Source organism: Erinaceus europaeus, chromosome 11 (assembly GCF_950295315.1).
Source record: "Erinaceus europaeus chromosome 11, mEriEur2.1, whole genome shotgun sequence".
Taxonomy (NCBI): domain Eukaryota; kingdom Metazoa; phylum Chordata; class Mammalia; order Eulipotyphla; family Erinaceidae; genus Erinaceus; species Erinaceus europaeus.
Window position 1 is genome coordinate 118,308,519 of NC_080172.1, and position 18,259 is coordinate 118,326,777.

General features: G+C 57.4%; 1 protein-coding gene across 2 annotated transcripts; it reads left to right on the forward strand.

Moving 5' to 3' along the window:
- The first annotated feature begins 274 nt into the window (after nt 1-274).
- NBL1 (NBL1, DAN family BMP antagonist) lies at nt 275-17,360 on the forward strand. 2 transcript variants are annotated; one of them, XM_016193280.2, is made up of 4 exons: nt 275-1,004; nt 14,387-14,578; nt 14,675-14,786; nt 15,726-17,360. In XM_016193280.2, exons 2-4 carry the CDS (start codon nt 14,409-14,411, stop codon nt 15,993-15,995), a joined length of 552 nt encoding a protein of 183 aa, XP_016048766.1. In that variant the 5' UTR covers nt 275-1,004; nt 14,387-14,408; the 3' UTR covers nt 15,996-17,360. The 2 variants fall into 2 exon arrangements, with proteins under 2 accessions (XP_016048766.1, XP_007534847.2); XM_007534785.3 differs by lacking the exon at nt 275-1,004 and adding an exon at nt 10,337-10,468.
- The last annotated feature ends 899 nt before the right edge of the window (nt 17,361-18,259 follow it).

Sequence of the window (18,259 nt, forward strand, 5' to 3'; positions counted from 1 at the left end):
AGAGAGAGACAGCGACAGCTAGTTCTCAGAAGCAGCGCGCCCCTCGGGCACAGACTGCCATGCCTGGGATCAAACTCGGGGCCTCTTGCGGGTCAGCTCAGCGCTCCAGCCACCGCGCCTTCCCGGGGAGTCTGACCTCCTGGGCGGCAGGGTCGAGGGGCGCTGGGGGGTCCCGGCCGCAGCCTCAGGACCCTCCGGCCTGCCCCCGGCGCTGTGGGCCCTGTCCGGGGAGCTGGTCCCGGGCCGGTGGGTACGAGGCGCGCGGAGGCGGGGGCGCCGGGCACTGGCCCTCGGGTGGCGCGGGGTGGCGCGGCGTGGCGCGGCCCCTGCAGCCTGCGCCGTCGGAGCGGCCCGGGGCGGGGAGGAGGCCGGGGCCGGGGAGAAGGGCCGGGCGGACCGGGGGCCCCTCCTGCGCCCGCCCGCCGGGCTCCGCCACGTCCCTCCCCCCGCTGCCCCCGCCCTCGCTCCCTATTTGGAGCGGAGACACCCCGGCACCCTGACGTCGGAGCCCTCGGCTTCCCGCTCCCCCGCACCGCGCGCCCGCCCGGGGCGCAGACCGGCCGCCTCCCGGAGCTCCCGGAGCCGCTCGGACCCCGAGCCGCACACCGGCCGCCTCCCGGAGCCTCCCGGACCCCGAGCCGCCCGGGACGCAGCCCAGCCGCCTCCCCGGACCCCGAGCCGCAGACAGAGCCTCTCCGAGCCCCCGGGCGCAGACGGAGCCGCGCAGCCCAGCCGCCTCCTGGAGCCTCTCGGACCCCGAGCCGCACACCGGCCGCCTCCCGGAGCTTCTCGGACCCCGAGCCGCCCGGGACGCAGCCCAGCCGCCTCCCCGGACCCGGAGCCGCCTCCCGGCCGCCCCCCAGAGCCTCTCCAACCTCTCCGAGCCCAGGGCGCAGACGGAGCCGCGCAGCCGAGCCTTCCCCCGGAGCCTCCCGGGCGCAGACGCCGCCCCCAGCCTCTCCGAAGCCCCGAGCCTCCCGGCGCCCGGCCCGCAGCCCAGCGCGGTAAGTCCCGCCCGGACCCGCACCCGCACCCGCACCCGCATGCGGCGCCCGGCGTCCAGAGGCTCCGGGCAGGGGCAGCGCCGCACCCCGGCCTCGAACCCCCGAGGCGCCACCGCCGAGCCCGGGAGCACCGAGCCCGCCCCGGGACTGGGCCCGAGAGCCGCGGCCGGGAGGGCGGTGCGGGGCCGGGCGGGGCGAGGGCGGAGCGCCCCGGGGCTGTGCCTGGCCTCGCTGCCTCTCCGTCCTGCTGTCCTTCCCCACTCGTCTGTGTCTGCATTTCTGGCCCCTCTCCTTCCCTCCGCTCTGCCCTTGTCTGCTTCCCTCTGCAGCCTCTGACTGACTTCAGTGCCCCAGGATCTGTGTGCCCCTGCGGGGGTCTAGCTGCTCTGAGACCCTCCCCACGGGGGAGGCGCGGCCCCTGGTGGGCCAGAGGAGACCCCTGATCCCTGGAGGGCCAAAGGAGACCCTCCTGCTCCTGGACCAGGCCAAAGGAGACCCCGACCCCTGGTGGGCCAAAGGAGACCCCTGATCTCTGGTGGGCCAAAGGAGACCCCTGGCCCCTGGACCAGGCCAAAGGAGACCCCTGACCCCTGGACCAGGTCAAAGGAGACCTCCCTGGCCCCTCGACCAGAACAAAGGAGACCCCTGACCCCTGGAGGGCCAAAGGAGACCCCCGGCCCCTGGACCAGGTCAAAGGAGACCCCTGGCCTCTGGTGGCCCAAAGGAGACCCCGACCCCTGGACCAGGTCAAAGGAGACCTCCCAGCCCCTGGACCAGGCCAAAGCAGACCCCCGGCCCCTGCCTTCTGCTTGCCCCAGGGGCCTGGCCTGGGTCGTACCCCTGGAATTGGGACTGGGGCTGGAAGCCAGCCTTTCCAGGGCTCGGTTGTCCCGAGAATCCCACCCCAGGAAGGCGGCCGACACAGCGGGGCCTGGCCACCTGCCTGCTGCGCTGGGACCCGCGCTTGCCAGCCGCTGAGCAGGGGCCGCTGCCCTGGTGAGGACATGGGCTGGGGGCACCAGTGGACAGCGCACTTGCAGGCTCTCACCTGCCCGTGAGACACCAGCCCGGAGGCCCAGCAAGGCCGGAAAACACAGGTCAGGGCCCGGGGGCCAGGGGCGGGGAGTGGTCTGTCCGCAGGAAGCCCCTGGCTGCCCTTTGTCAACTGTCACATCCCATATGCCAGGGCCGCCTGGCTGGGCGACGCAGGGTGTCTCCTTGGGTCGCCGCCCCTTGGGCAAGGGGCATCTGTCTCCTGGGCCCGCCAGGGGAGGGTAGGTGCTGGCTTTCTCCTCCAGAGTACCCTCATCCTTCCGAAATGAAAGTTCAGCCGCAGGCCCACCAGCCCACTCCCAGCACCAAGGGTCGGGCAGCTGAGGCGGCAGAGATGCTGGCAGGTCTGGGGAGGGGGAGAGGGGCCTTCTGCTCAGCAGATGTGCGGGTCCCGTAACTCCCCAGCTCTGGGAGAGCTGTTGGCACTAGCTGGGCCCGTGTGTCTGCCCCCACCCTGGGATGGAAGTGTAGGGGTGCCGGGAAGCTGCCCCCACCCATCATGACTCTGGCTACTCCAATGGGCATCAGGCCGACTGAGATGACTGGACATTGTCAAGGGAACGGGACTACCAGGGCTGAGAGCAAGACAAGGGTGGAGTCTAGGGCCAGCCACCCTCAACTCCGTGTCTCCAAACTAAGGAATGGGGTAGGCTGGGAGGGGAGGGGAGGGGAGAGGAGCCTGCGGTGGCCAGGGCAAGGGGGATTTGGAGGACCCCCAGGCACTCCCGAGATCGCTGTTTCTGACACAGGGGCTGTGTCTGGGTAAGAATACTCAGTTCTTTTCTTTTTCTAAAAATACTTTTATTTACTATTGGCGAGAGACAGAGAGAAATTGAGAGGGGAGGGGGAGATAGAGAGGGAGAGAGACAGACGCCTGTGGAAGCACTCCTGAAGCTTTCCCCCTGCAGGGAGGCTTGAGCCTGGGTCCTTGCACACTGTAATGTGAGCGCTTAGCCAGGTGCGCCACCACCTGGCCCCTGAATCTTGGTTCTTTAAAGTGAGCTTTGCTGTCCCTGCTGGCACCCCACCTTGATTAACCCTACCGACATTTGCCAAAATGAGTGTTGGAACAAGTCTGATGTGAACGTCTTGGAAATAAAATAACAACACTCCCTGAACACTCAGAGGAGACCTGTCCTTTGAAGGAAGCCAGCCTATGGGGACCCGCAGTCCTGAGGTCTGTGAAGTTGAGCTGCTGACGGACTGCAGCTAGACTCCTCCGAGGGGGGCCTGGTTAAAATGGCTTTCAGCCTCCCCCCCGAATTTACAGGGGGCCAGTCTCAGCCGAGGGAGATGGGCAAGTGGCCTGTGGCTGTTTGGAGTGGAGTCTATTCTGCCTCCAGGGACAGTGAGTCAGTCAGTGGGTGAACTTGGGCTTTCACTTGCCCTGGGGCCCCAGAGTGACCCCACTCCCACCCCGCCCCAGGGAAACTCTGGAGCTGAGCAGACTGGGGTCTGATGCAGCCTTCGCCCCCCCCCCCAACCTTTTCTGCCGCACCATGGGGGAAGCCCCTGCAGCCCAGCCTCAAGGCCTGCGCCACTTGTGCTGATCCCCAAGCCAGGGTGCTGCCTCAAGCCACACCCCACACACCCAGGCCCTTGTGGCTTGGTGGCTGGGCCCTGCCGGGTCCTGGCAGCTGGCATCTAGAGAGGGAAGCTCTGCCCAGGGTCCTGTTCATCCCGTCCGTGTCCCGAGGATTAGGGTGTGAGCCGCAGCTTCCTCAGCTCCTGCCCTGGCAGGCCTGTGCGTCGGCAGCCCTGCTCAGTGTCTAGATTCCTGCCCGGCCATCTCACCGGCTTAAGTGCCCTCTGTGCTTCAATTCCACTTCACGGGGGCAGAAGCAGCTGTCAGCTGTCAGCTGAAATATTATCAGGGTCCACCCAGGACCTGGGAAGGTGGGAGGGATGGAGGGGGAGAGGGTGGGAGGAGGGTGCGGGCAGAGTCCAGGGAGGTGGAGTGGTCCAAGGTGACCCCCAGCCAGCACTAATGGTGGCATCCTCTCAGCTGCCGTGCGAGGGGGTGTCGCCCCTTCCTGCTTTGTCGGCGAGGAGGCAGGAGCACAGGAGAACTAGGCTGAACCTGGGTTGAAACTTTTTCTTTCTTTTTTTCTTTCTTCCTTTCTTTCTTTCTTTCTTTTTCCTTTATTGGGGGATTAATGTTTTACATTTGACAGTGAATACAAGTTTGTACATGCATAACATTTCCCAGTTTTCCACATAACAATACAACCCCCACTAGGTCCTCTGTCATCCTTTTCCAGGACCTGAACTCTGCCCCCCACCCACTCCAGAGTCTTTGTTTTCTTCAACTTTTTAATTAATATATATATATATATATATATGTATATATATATATATATTTAATTTCTTTATTGGGGGATTAATGTCTTACATTTGACAGTTAATACAATAGTTTGTACACAACATTTCTCAGTTTCCCATATAACAATACAACCCCCACTAGGTCCTCTGTCATCCTTTTTGGACCTGTATTCCCCCCACCTCCACCCACCCCAGAGTCTTTTAGTTTGGTGCGATACGCCAATTCCAGTTCAGGTTCTACTTGTGTTTTCTCTTCTGATCTTGTTTTTCAGCTTCTGCCTGACAGTGAGATCATCCCATATTCATCCTTCTGTTTCTTTCTTATTTATTTATTTATTCTCTTTTGTTGCCCTTGTTTTATTGTTGTAATTATTATTGTTGTTGTTATTGATGTCATTGTTGTTGAATAGGACAGAGAGAAATGAAGAGAGGAGGGGAAGACAGAGGGTGAGAGAAAGACAGACACCTGCAGACCTGCTTCACCACTTGTGAAGTGAACCCCCTGCAGGTGGGGAGCTAGGGTCTCAAACCGGGATCCTTAAGCCGGTTCTTGCGCTTTGCACCACCTGCGCTTAACCCGCTGCGATACTGCCCGCCTCCCTCTCCTTCTGTTTCTGACTTATCTCACTCAACATGATTTCTTCAAGGTTCATCCAAGATGGGCTGAAAACAGTGAAGTCACCATTTTTAACAGCTGAGTAGTATTCCATTGTGTGTCTAGACCACAACTTGTTCAGCCACTCATCTGTTGTTGGACACCTGGGTTGCTTCCAGGTTTTGGCTATTACAAATTGTGCTGCCAAGAACATATGTATACACAGATCTTTTTGGATGGGTGTGTTGGGTTCCTTAGGATCTATCCCCAGGAGAGGAATTGCAGGGTCATAGGGCAGGTCCATGTCTAGCCTTCTGAGAGTTCTCCAGACTGTTCTCCACAGAGGTTGGACCCATTGACATTCCCACCAGCAGTGCAGGAGGGTTCCTTTGACCCCACACCCTCTCCAGCATTTGCAGCTGTTACCTTTTCTGATGTGTGACATTCTCACAGGAGTGAAGTGGTATCTCATTGTTGTCTTGATTTGCATTTCTCTGACAATCAGAGACTTGGAGCATTTTTTCATGTGTTTCTCGGCCTTTTGGATCTCTTCTGTGGTGAATATTCTGCCCAAGTCCTCCCCCCATTTTTGGATGGGGTTATTAGTTTTCTTGTTGTTGAGTTTGGCAAGCTCTTTGTTTTGGTTATTAAACACTTGTCTGATGTATGGCATGTAAAGATCTTCTCCCATTCTGTGAGGGGTCTCTTGGTTTGGGTAGTGGTTTCTTTTGCTGTGAAGAAGCTTTTTAATTTGATGTAGTCCCATAGGTTTATACTTGCCTTAGTCTTCCTTGTAATTGGATTCGTTTCATTGAAGATGTCTTTAAAATTTATGCGGAAAAGAGTTCTGCCAATATTTTCCTCTAAGTATTTGATAGTTTCTGGTCTAACTTCCAAGTCCTTGATCCACTTGGAATTTACTTTCGTGTTGAGTGAAATATAGTGGTTCAGTTTCATTCTTCTTTCTTTTTAACCAGAACACTGCTCAGTTCTGGCTTATTATGGTGGTACTGGGGATTGAACCTGGGACCTTTGATGCCTCAGGCATGGAATTTTTTTTTCTTTATTTTGCATAACCATTATGTTACCTCCTTAGCTCTGAGCCAGGATTTAAACTACAGTCTGTCACAGAGAGGGAGGAGTCCCAGTTCCTGCCATGTGTGTGTGTCTGTGTGTGTGTGTGAGTGTGTGTGTGAGTATGTGTGTGTGTGTGTGAGTGTGTGTGTATGTGTGTGAGTGTGTGTGTGTGTGAATGTGTGTGTGAGTGTGTGTGTGAATGTGTGTGTGAGTGAGTGTATGTGTGTGTGTGAGTGTGTGTGTGTATGTGTGTGTGAGTGTGTGTGTGTGAGTGTGTGTGTGAATGTGTGTGTGTGTGTATGAGTGTGTGTATGTGTATGTGTGAGTGTGTGTGAGTGAGTGTATGTGTGTGTGTGAGTGTGTGTGAGTGTGTGAGTGTGTGTGTGAGTGTGTGAGTGAGTGTGTGTGTGTGAGTGAGTGTGTGTGTGTGAGTGTGTGAATGTGTGTGTGTGAGTGTGTGTGTGAGTGTATGTGTGTATGTGTGTGTGAGTGAGTGTGTGTGTGTGTGTGAATGTGTATGTAAGTGTGTGTGTGTATGTGTGTGTGAGTGTGTGTGTGAATGTGTGTGTATGTGAGTGTGTGTGTATGTGAGTGTGAGTGTGTGTGTGTGTGAATGTGTGTGTGTGTGTGTATGTGTGTGTATGTGAGTGTGAGTGTGTTTGTACACACACAATGAAAGAGACAGTTCCCACACCCTCCACACGTGCTGCCTGAACGCTGGACTCAGGTGTAGACACATCTGTCCCCGGCAGCTGGGGCTGCAGATGAGAAAGGTCTTGGGAGGAGTCACCAAAATAGGAGAAGAAATCGCAGTCCTTGTTTTGTTTTGTAAGTTTGTACTTATTAATGAGAGGATGCTTTTAAAATATTATTTACTTAATTATTATTGGATAGATATAGAGAGAAATTGAGAGGGGAGGGGCAGATATATATATATATAGAGAGAGAGAGAGAGAGAAAGAGAGACAGACAGACAGAGACCCCTGCAGCCCTGCTTTGCCACGTGTGAAACTTTCCCCCTGCAGGTGGGGACCAGTGGCTTGAACCTGGGTCCTTGTGCACTTAACCAGGTGCACCACCACCTGGCCTCCAGGAGGGATGCGTTTTTTTTTTTTTTAAGATTTTATCATTAAGAACTTGAATGAGCATAATTCTGGCACATGTAATACTGGGAACTGAACTTGGGACCTCATGTTTTGTTTGTTTTAAAATATTTATTTTATTTACTTATTCCCTTTTGTTGCCCTTGTTTTATTGTTGTAGTTATTATTGTTGTTGTTGTTGGATAGGACAGAGAGAAATGGAGAGAGGAGGGTAAGACAGAGAGGGGGAGAGAAAGATGGATACCTGCAGACCTGCTTCACCGCCTGTGAAGCGACTCCCCTGCAGGTGGGGAGCCGGGGTTCCAACCGGGATCCTTCTGCCGGTCCTTGTGCTTTGCGCCACCTGCGCTTCACCCGCTGCGCTACAGCCCGACTCCCTGGGACCTCATGTTTGATGGGCCAGTGCTTTATCCACTGTGCTACTTCTTGGGTCTTTCTCTATCAAAGATTTGCCTGCCTTGCCTTTCATTGGTTCTTGTTTTGGGGAATAATGACACCAGAGAGAGGCGGGGGTGGGGTGGGAGGGAGAGAGAGAGGGAGAGGGGCCACATTCTCCCCCTTCCCCCTAGCCCTGCTCACCTCTGGCTTATGGCGGTGTGGGGGACGGAACTTGGAACTTCAGAGCCTCAGGCACGAGAGTCTCTTTGCATCACCATTATGCTGTCTACCCCCACCTCTTGTGTGGGCAACATTCTACCAAGAAAATCCTGGGGTGCTTGGTCTTAAGCGACTTGCCCCAAAGAGGGGTGCACTCTGATGTCCAGTGGTGGGGTAGGTGGCCCCTGTGAGCAGTGCTGTTTGGGGAACCCTTCTCTGGGCAGTTGGGAAGCCCGGGCTTCTGCCTGGGCCTCTGAATCACATAATGCCCAGGGCATGTCCCAGATCCAGGCTCAGAACCCAGGGCCGGGGCCTGGACATCTAAGTCGGGGTCAGCACCTACGGAAAGAGGCTGGGTTCTCTCAGGCACGGAGATGCAGAAAGGACCCCAGAACAGACCCCACAGCCTGAACTCTTACTTCCATGCCCTGCCCGCCCCACCGCTTCCTGGGGTACCTCCTGAACCCAGGCTCCGGGGCTGCGTGGCGGCTGGGTCAGCCCGGGTCTGCTCCCGGACGCCCCACCCAGGGCACTTGCTTTCTGGCTGGTCTTTGCACCTGCCTTGGGGAGGTCTCAGGGGCTCGGACTCAGGGGTGAGTAAGGTAGAAAGGGCTCCACCCTGGCTGCATCCTGACGCCAGCTCTGAGGCAGGGCAGTGTGGGGTGTCAGCCAGCCGTGGCCACGAGCACATCTTCAGGGGAGTCAGGCTGGGGATCTGAACTCCCCGTCCTGACTCCCCTGTTTCGGGTCCCCAAGTCTCTGGTTCTGTGAGGGCTGAGCCTCTGAGTCCCAGCAAGTCAAGAGACACAGTCCTCTGGGGCGGGGGCCTCAGCCCTCTCAACAACCCAGAACAGCCTCACAGTCTCTGGGGGTGTTCCATCTGGCTTCCTTCTCAGTGAATGATTCGTTTGTTTTTTTAAATTTTAAAAAATATTTATTGTATTTATTTATTCCCTTTAGTTGCCCATGTTGTTTTATTGTTGTAGTTGTTGTTGATGTCGTCGTTGTTGGCTAGGACAGAGAGAAATGGAGAGAGGAGGGGAAGACAGAGAGGGGGAGAGAAAGACAGACACCTGCAGACCTGCTTCACCGCCTGGGAAGCGACTCCCCTGCAGGTGGGGAGCCGGGGGCTCGAACCGGGATCTGTGCTTTGCGCCACCTGCTCTTAACCTGCTGCGCTACAGCCCGACTCCCAGTGAATGATTCGTTTTGCATGATCTTTATTTATTTATTGGATAGAGACAGCCAGAAATTGAGAGGAGGGGGGGAGACAGAGAGGGAGAGAGACAGAGAGACACCCGCAGCCCTGCTTCACCACTCACTAAGCTTCCCCCCCCGCAGGTGGGGACGGGACCTTGAACCCGGGTCCTTGCGCATGGTAACAGGTGTCCACCCCTCGGCCCCTCAGTGGACTCTTCGTCTGCAGAGGCTGCTGGCGGCTGGTTATTGTGGCTCTCCAGGTTCAGACCATCATGGAGTTTACTAATTTGCTAATCTATTTTTTTCTCTAAAGATTTATTTACTAATTGGAGAGGGGGAGGAGAAAGAGAGAAAGGAGAAAGGAGAAAGGAGCATGCTGCATGTGGGGAAAGACCTCCCTCCTGAGAGCCCAGTGCTGCATCTGCCGTGCCCCCTCCTTGGCTGTGCTTATGCAGACAGACCTCTTTCTTCCCTCTCCACCCAGCGAGTGCGGGGACCAGTAGGTCCCACCCCCCAGGCTTGCTGTGAGGACCATGTAAAACATGTAAAACCCATGTAAAACATGGGTTCCTGGGGAGTCAGGGTGGTAGTGCAGCAGGTTAAGTGCACATGTCACAAAGTACAAGAACTGGCATAAGGATCCCGGTTCGAGTCCCCGGCTCCCCACCTGCAGGGGAGTCGCTTCCCAGGCGGTGAAGCAGGTCTGTAGGTGTCTGTCTTTCTCTCCCCTCTCTGTCTTCCCCTCCTCTCTCCATTTCTCTCTGTCCTATCCAACAACAACATCAATCAAAGAACAACAATAATTACAACAATAAAACGAGGGCAACAAAAGGGAATACATAAATATTAAAAAAAAACCATGGGTACCTGTCAAAGCAGCTGCCACAGGAGTCTAGTCCATAACTGACACCAGCGCAGGCTGGCACGGAAAGGGCACGGGGCTGGCGTGTGTAGGCTCCCTCTGGCCTCTGCCGGTGGAAGCCTGTCACTCAGGAACTTCCTCCCTCTCCACACCTTTGGCCACTGACTGGAATTGCTTTGGGTGTGGGGTGGGGGGGTGGGGTGGGGGGAGGTTTCGGTCCCCCTCCAAAGCCATTTTTGGCTCTCTGGTTCCGCCTACCCCTCCTCCTCCTGCTGCACCCCCGCCCCAGCCTCTGAGCTCCTGAGTGGGTGTGCGGCCTGGGACCCCATCTCACCCCATCTCTCTCCCTCTCCCTCCACCCTTCTTCAAGGTGCTTCTGGTGCCACTTGTCAGTGTAGGAACTCGGAACTCACTCACAGGACCCAGGGAAGGGCGATGCCGGGAAGTCTTGAGCACCCCTTTGCAGAGCAGGGAGAGGCCCAAGAATTCCCGCCCTGGTATTTCAGGAGTCCCATGACTTTCTGTTGAGGCCTTTCTGGCGGAAGGAAGGGATGAGACTCTGTGGGCGAGGCTCTCAAGCGTCTCAGGAAGGAAGGTCTGATTGCTGTTTAAAGAAATTAACTGAGTTGCTGTTTGGGAAGAAAAAAGGCAGAATGTGAGTACACCGTCGTCGCAAACAAAGCTGGTTGAGAAGAGCTCGCCAGTGGGAATGGTCGTGGGCGTGCCGCCCTCCACCCCACCCCCTTTGTTGAAGGTGACCACTGGGGCTTCCCCGCCCCGGGCTGACTTTTCAGATAGAAAGACAAAGAAGCTTCCCTCAGAGTCGGGGTTGGGGGGCTTGAACTCGGGCCATGCGCATGACAGAGCAGGAGCCCTCAAGTGAGCTATCTTGCTGGCCGTCTTGACGGCGAGTGTGTGTATGGGGGTGGTGGTGGCTGGTGGGTGTCTCCCCATCACGAATGTGGGAAAGGCTTGCCTGGCATCTTCCCTGCCCTGCTCCACTGCCCTCTTTGGTTCTGACGCCACCCACACTTTCCCATGACCCCTGGGAAAGGGAAGAGAAAGGGCCTGTGTCGGGCAGCTGTTGGGTCCGAGTGCTTTTCCTCTGCCTTCCCGTCCACAAAGAGAGGCAGGTGCAGAGAGGCAGACTTTGCTCCGGGAAGTTGCAGGAGACACCCTGCCTGGAGGCCGGGCCTGGCTAAAGCACTCTCAGCACTCCCTTGGCAGGGATGGCCGGGTCCTGGAGGAAGGGAGGAAGTCTTGTCAGCTGCAGTTCGCCTCACTTCTCTTCAGCGGCTGTTACACCCTGATCTTAAGCGCTAGCTCCAGTTTTCCAAGGCAGACACTCTCCGTAAGCCTTGATGGTGACCTCGGCCCAGTCTCAGCCTCACTCACCTTTGGCCCCCGGCCTCTGTTCAGACTTCCTGGTCCTGGTCCTGGTCCTGGTCCTAGCTCTGGGTCAGACCCGATTGCGCAAGCCCAGGCTCCCATCCCAGTTTTTGCTCCACACCCTAAGGAGACCTGAGCACACTGCCTGCTCCCTGCTCTGTGCTCCGTCCTCCTAAGGACTCACGTGGGGGTAGCTGTCAGACCGGAGTCCCTGGACCTTTGGGAGAGCTCTGGGTGGCTATTTTAGTCTGGAGAGGAGCAGGGAGCTCTGCCCTTCATGGTCCTCCCAACACCTCTTCAGGCTTGTTTAAAAGCAAAGCGTAAGGATCCCGGTTCGAGCCCCCGGCTCCCCACCTGCAGGGGAGTCGCTTCCCAGGCGGTGAAGCAGGGTGCAGCTGTCTGTCTTTCTCTCCCCCTCTCCGTCTTCCCCTCCTCTCTCCATTTCTCTCCGTCCTATCCAACAACAATAACTACAACAATAAAACAAGGGCAACAAAAGGGAAAATAAATAAATAAATAAATATTAAAAACAAGTTCGGGGAGTTGGGCAATAGCGCAGCAAATTAAGCGCACATGGCACAGATAGCAAGGACCGGTGTAAGGATCCCAGGTTCGAGCCCCTGGTTCCCCACCTGCGGGGGGGGGGGGGGGTCGCTTCACAGGCAGTGAAGCAGGTCTGCAGGTGTCTTTCTCTCCTCCTCTCTGTCTTCCCTTCCTCTCTCCATTTCTCTCTGTCCTAGCCAATAACAACATCAATAATAACTACAACGATAAAACAATAAGGGCAACGAAAGGGAAATAAATAAAGAAATAAAAAAGCCTCCAGGAGCGGTGGATTCATGGTGTAGGCACTGAGCCCCGGCAATAACCCTGGAGGCAAATAGGAAAAAAAAAAAAAAAAACTAGTTTGGTGGCCAGTTAGGAACAAGTCAATTCTGTCTTGTTAGGATGTGGTTGTGTTGAACATGGGCTTGCTGTTGACCGTGTGAGCAGGAACAGAAGTGTGTGGGTGACAGCTCCGGTCATGACACAGACACATTTGGGACCAGCAGGCTGTCGGCCCCCCCGCCCCACTGGGAGCAGCCAGAGGCCTTGCTGGGTGCAGAGGGCAGTGTGCTGGGGGAGGGTCCTTTGCTCCCAGCAGGCGCCCAGTGTCAGCCCACCCAGGTCTCCAGCACCCAAGACCCTCCCAGCACCTCTCCCAGACCCTCTGAGAAGCAGCTGCCACTTCTGGCAGGAAGGGGGCCATGGGTAGACGCATCCCTCTGGGTCAGCCTGACTCTGGTGCCAGGTGTCTGGGGCGGGGTGGGGCGCGGCAGGACGGACGGCCCCTGGTCCCTGTATCAGATTCCGCCCCTCCTGGCGTCTCTGGAGTGGTCATCCCGAGACGCAGAAACCCAGATTCACCGAGCAGGCACTGCCGGGTCTAGACTGCACATTCGAGCCGCCGGGGAAGCTGGTCACTGGCGCCGACTCCTTGCTCGCCCCAGAGCACCCACTCTGCACGCCCCCAGGGACTGGAAAGATGGGCCAGGCTTAGGAGCTGCTGTTCCAGGGACCCTCAGTTTTTCCTCAGGGTGCAGCCTGCCAGGCTGGGACCAGTGCTACCTCCTCGTGCTGTCCCCGGAGGCGTGACTGTCATCTCCAAATTATCCGTCTCCCATACCTACGGAAGGTGCGGTTTGGGGAAACCGTCAGAGTGGGGCTGGGGAGACAGCACAGTAGTTCTGCAAAAGGCTTTCATGCCTGAGGCTCCAAGTTCTCAGGTTCAGTCCCCAGCACCGCCTTCAGCCTGAGGCTCCAAGTTCTCAGGTTCAGTCCCCAGCACCGCCTTCAGCCAGGGCTGAGCAGGGCTCGGGTATCTCTCTCTCTCAAATAAAATAAAGGGGCCGGGCAGTGGCGCACCTGGATGAGCAAACACACTACAGCGCACAAGGACCCAGGTTCAAGCCCTGGCCCCCACCTGCAGGGGGAAGGCTTCATGAGTGGTGGTGCAGGGCTGAGGATGTCTCTTTGGCTCCTTCCCTCTCTGTCTCCCCCTGCCCTCCCAGTATCTTTCTGTCTATCCAATAACAAGTACAATTTTAAAAAGGAGCCCAGGTGAGGGCCTCAGACACTCCCTCTGTCCTGCAGCGCCATCTGCTGGCCAGTGCGGGTATCTCCGCCTGCTTCGCTTGCCTTGGGTTAGGATGGAGCCGGGGGCGATGGAGGGAGCTGGCAGCCATGGCACCATGCCCAGGAGACACGTGGGTGAGCAGCCCCTCGAGGGGCTGAGTGGCTCTGTTTCCCCGCAGGGTCTGCCACTTCGCCCGGGGCCTGGGGATCAGCCCCTTGCTCCTCTGCTCCCGTGCTCTTAGCCAGAAGACGGAATCAAGGCTCAGAGAGAAAAAGGGGTTGGGGCAGGCGGTGGTGCGTCTGGCCAACTCAAACGTTACAGTGCGAGGACCTGGGTTCGAGCCCCTGGTTCCCACCTGCAGAGGGAAAGCTTCATGAGTGGTGAAGCAGGGCTGCCGGTGTTTCTCTGTCTCTCTCCCCTCCCAATGTCTCTCTGTCTCTATCCAACGGTAAATAAAATAAAAATTAAAAAAAATATTTTAAAAAGAATTGTTTTAAAAAACAAAGATAAAAAGGGACTTGCTCAAAGCTATGGAAGACATCTCACTTGTTTTTATAGAAACAGAAGGGGAGACAGGAGTCGGGCGGTAGCACAGCGGGTTAAGCGCACGTGGCGCAAAGCACAAGGACCGGTGTGAGGATCCCGGTTCGAGTCCCCGGCTCCCCACCTGCAGGGGAGTCGCTTCACAGGAGGTGAAGCAGGTCTGCAGGTGTCTATCTTTCTCTCCCCCTCTCTGTCTTCCCTTCCCCTCTCCATTTCTCTCTGTCCTATCCAACAACGAACAACATCAATAATAACTACAACAAGAAGACAAGTAGGCCAAAAAAGGGGAAGAAATAAATAAATATTTAAAAAAAAGAAAGGGGGGAGAAAGAGAGAGGGAGAGAGAGAAGGAGAGAGAGAGAGGGAGAGAGAGAGAGAGGGAGAAACAGTCGTCCTCCACAGTTCTGTATGGATCACGAGTGACAGAGCTGGGGTTTGAACTCAGGCCGCCACGCTCCCTACCCCACCCTGCTAACATCTCCCACGCCCCCACCTGGCTGGGCCTCACCTGTGGTTTCTGCTCAGCCCTAGGGCTCACGGGGCCACGATGATGCTTCGACTTCTGCTGGGGGCTGCCCTCCCAGCCATGCTGCTGGCTGCCCCGCCTCCCATCAACAAGCTGGCACTGTTCCCAGACAAGAGCGCCTGGTGTGAGGCCAAGAACATCACCCAGATCGTGGGTCACAGCGGCTGCGAGGCCAAGTCCATCCAGAACAGGTGGGGCTCGGCGCCGAGGCGGGGCGAGGACGGGCTGCCCTCTCCCGCCTCCCCTGCAGGGACGCGTGGCTGTGGTGACACCTCTCCTCCCCGCAGGGCCTGCCTGGGACAGTGCTTCAGTTACAGCGTCCCCAACACCTTCCCGCAGTCCACGGAGTCCCTGGTGCACTGTGACTCCTGCACTCCTGCCCAGTCCCTGTGGGAGATCGTGAGTACCGGAGGGTGTGAGGGGGGCCCCCGTGCCCTCACTGGGGACCCTGGGGACTGGGGGGGCCTTGCTCATGAGTCCAACACCCGTGAGCACTTTCTGAAGCTGCATTTGACCTCAGTCATGGGCCAGGGACCTATCCCGGCTTGCCCCGTTTTTTTTTTTTTTTTAAATGATCTTTCTTTTTTTTTTTTTTTAATATTTACTTATTTATTTTCCCTTTAGTTGACCTTGTTGTTTTATTGTTGTAGTTATTATTGTTGTTGTTATTGATGTAGTTATTGTTGGTTAGGACAGAGAGAAATGGAGAGAGGAGGGGAAGACAGAGAGGGGGAGAGACAGACAGACACCTGCAGACCTGCTTCACCGCCTGTGAAGTGACTCCCCTGCAGGTGGGGAGCCGGGGACTCGAACCGGGATCCTTAAGCCGGTCCTTTGGCTTTGCGCCATGTGCGCTTAACCCGCTGCGCCACCGCCCAGCTCCCAATGATCTTTATTTCCTTACTGGGTAGAGACAGGCAGAAATTGAGAGGGAAGGAGGTATCACAGAGGGAGAGAGACAGAGAGACCCCTGCAGCCCTGCTTCACCCCTCGCAAAGCTTTCCCCCTGCAGGCGGGGACCGGGGGCTCGAATCCAGGTCCTTGCTCACTGTACCATGTGTGATCAACCAGGTGCGCCACCACCCGGCCCCCTGGCTTGCCCTGTTTTTCACAGGCTTGGCCAGGATGGATGTGTTGCCTTCCCAGGCCCAGCGTGGTCCACCTCAGCTCCTCGTTCTCTCTGCCTCTGCTTACTTGGCTCACGGGCGCCCCCAGGACCTTTGCACACGCTCTTGGCCTCTCCAGCCTAGCAGGAGTGTTGACTGTTGTGTGCTAGTTCCTCTGTGTGTCCCAGACTGTTGGCCCATCTCTCTCCCCTTCTCTCTACCCCCTCCCCAGGTGACCTTGGAGTGTCCCGGCCATGAGGAGGTGCCCAGAGTGGACAAACTGGTGGAGAAGATTCTGCACTGCAGCTGCCAGGCCTGCGGCAAGGAGCCCAGTCCCGAGGGGCTGAGTGTCTACGTGCAGGGCGAGGACGGCCCAGCCTCCCAGGCCGGCCCCCACCCGCACCCGCACCCGCATCCACACCCCCACCGTGGAGGGCAGGTCCCTGAGCCCGAGGACCCGCCTGGCACCCCTCACACGGAGGAAGAGGGGGCCGAGGACTGAGGCTCTGACTCTTCCTCCTCCCCTCCTGTTCCCCGCGGAATGTGGGGTTCGCCCGCGGGGAAGGAGTGGGTGGGGACGGGCTGAAGCCCCCCCCCCACCACCCGGCACTGGACAGACTGGGATTCAGACTTGGACTTGGAAAGCTTCCGGTTGCCTTGGAGACCTGAAGGGTGGGGGCTTGGAGCCAAGCTGCACAATTTAATATATTCCCCGGGGGAGGGGGGAGGAGGGAGGAGGGAGGGAGGAAGGGAGGGGAGGAGCCGAGGCTTTCGGGGTCTTTTCCAGAAAGGAGGGAGGCAGCTGTCTCTCCCTTTCTGCCTCTTTAGAGATGTGCCCTTGGGAAGGGAGGAACGTGAACTGCTGGGGGGGGGGGGGGTGAGGCCAGTGGGCGGCGCTGGGCTCTGAGCTGAGGCCAGGCGCCTTGCCCGTCCAGCCCAGGAGCAGGCCCGAGTTTGGGCTGGGATGACCCCAGGCAGAAGTCCTAGCCCCACAGACCCCCCCACCCCCCAGTGTCTTCCACCCGTTCCCTGTCCCCAGGGCAGTTTCTCCCTCGGTACCGAGTGGTTGGGAGTCAGGCCTGGGCAGGACCCTGCTGACTGACCCCTGGTCCTGGGTGGGGGCAGCCTCTCAAGTTTCCTGGGCCCCCGCTGTCTCCTCAGCCCCAGGCCCATGTGGTCTGAGAGGACCGCACGTGGACAGAGCCAGCCGTTGCCACTGACGCAGGAGGCAGGGCTACCCTGTTGAACGCTTTCATCTTTGGGGGCCGGGCAGTGGCGCACCTGGTTGAGTGCACATGTTACAATGCGCAAGGACCCGGGTTCAAGCCCCCGGTCCCCACCTGCAGTGGGTGGGGTGGTGGAGGAGGAGCCTTTATGGACCAAGGGGAGGGAGTGCTGGGCTCTCTCCGCCCCCCACACCCTCCTGCTCCTTTCCTCTCCAGGATCTTTGTGCCTTCCAAGTTCTGGGGCCCTCGGGATGCTGACAGGGCCGCCTCACCCTTGGGGAGCTCTTTCCGAATACCTGACAGTGAGGAGGGGATCTCCCCTCACTCAGAGATTTCAAGGAGGGAGCCAGATTGCACGGACGCAGGCTCCCGTGGGCAGCGTGTCCCCCGTCCACAGTGGCAGACCCTCTCTGGCCGCCCAGTCCCGCCGCCTCCCCGCTCCCGGCCGCACTAAACGTGCTGTGGGGACGGGGGGCCAGTGAAGACCACCCCTCAACAGCTGGAGTTGCCGCCAGCCCTCTGCCTGGGCCCTCGGCCCTCGAGACAGTCACGACAAGAGCTTCCGGAGCTTGTAAAACAAACAGATCGTCTCCTTGATGGACCCTGAGTTTTCTCACAAATAAACTCATTCAATGCCTGTGTCCCCCCCATCTCTCTCTCTCTCTCATTTTCTCTAGTTGCTGAGGTTCAGTGCTTTTTGTATTTAATGGGAGAGTCACCCCCTGTCTCCCGTGCCTGTGATTGTCTGAGTTGCCTAAGCCTGTGCCGTCTCCTCACAGGACGCCCCACCCCACAAGCAGAGAGAGATGTTGGCGTGGAGGGGGGGCAGGCGGTTCAGACTGAAGTGCCTTTCTGCCCTCCTGCCTCCCTGTCTTCCTGCCCTCCTCCCCTCTGCCCAGCTCTGCACCCCGGGCTCCAGGCCTTGGTTCACCTCTCTTTTCTGGTGCCTGCTCTGCTTCGTGGAACTTGGGAGGGTTTCCAAAGCTGGGCTCTGACCCCGACTCCCTGGGCATGGCACTCTGTGTCTTGTCCTCTTGTCCACCGGAATCCCGCTGTCTCCTCAGCCCCAGGCCCATGTGGTCTGAGAGGCCTGCACGTGGACAGAGCCAGCGGTTGCCACTGACACAGGAGGCAGGGCTATCCTGTTGAACGCTTTCATCTTTTGGGGCTGGGCAGTGGCGCACCTGCTTGAGCGCACCTGTTACGATGCGTAAGGACCTGGGTTCAAGCCCCCGGTCCCTGCCTGCAGGGGGAAGGCTTCATGAGTGGTGATCAGGACTGCAGGTGTCTCTCTGTCTCTCTCCCTCTCTATCTCCCCTTTCCCCTCTCAATGTCTATCTCTATCCAATATTAAAAAAGAAAAAAGAAAAAACCTCTAATATTTTTTAGTAAAATTTTATTCCATTCTATTTTTTAAAGATCTAATTTTCATTTAATTTTATTTATTTTTTCCATCACCCTGTCACCGAAGGTCTCTGTCCCCACCTCCACAGATCACCCCTCTAGTTCTCCCACAGTCGTGGAAATAGGTTGACATTTT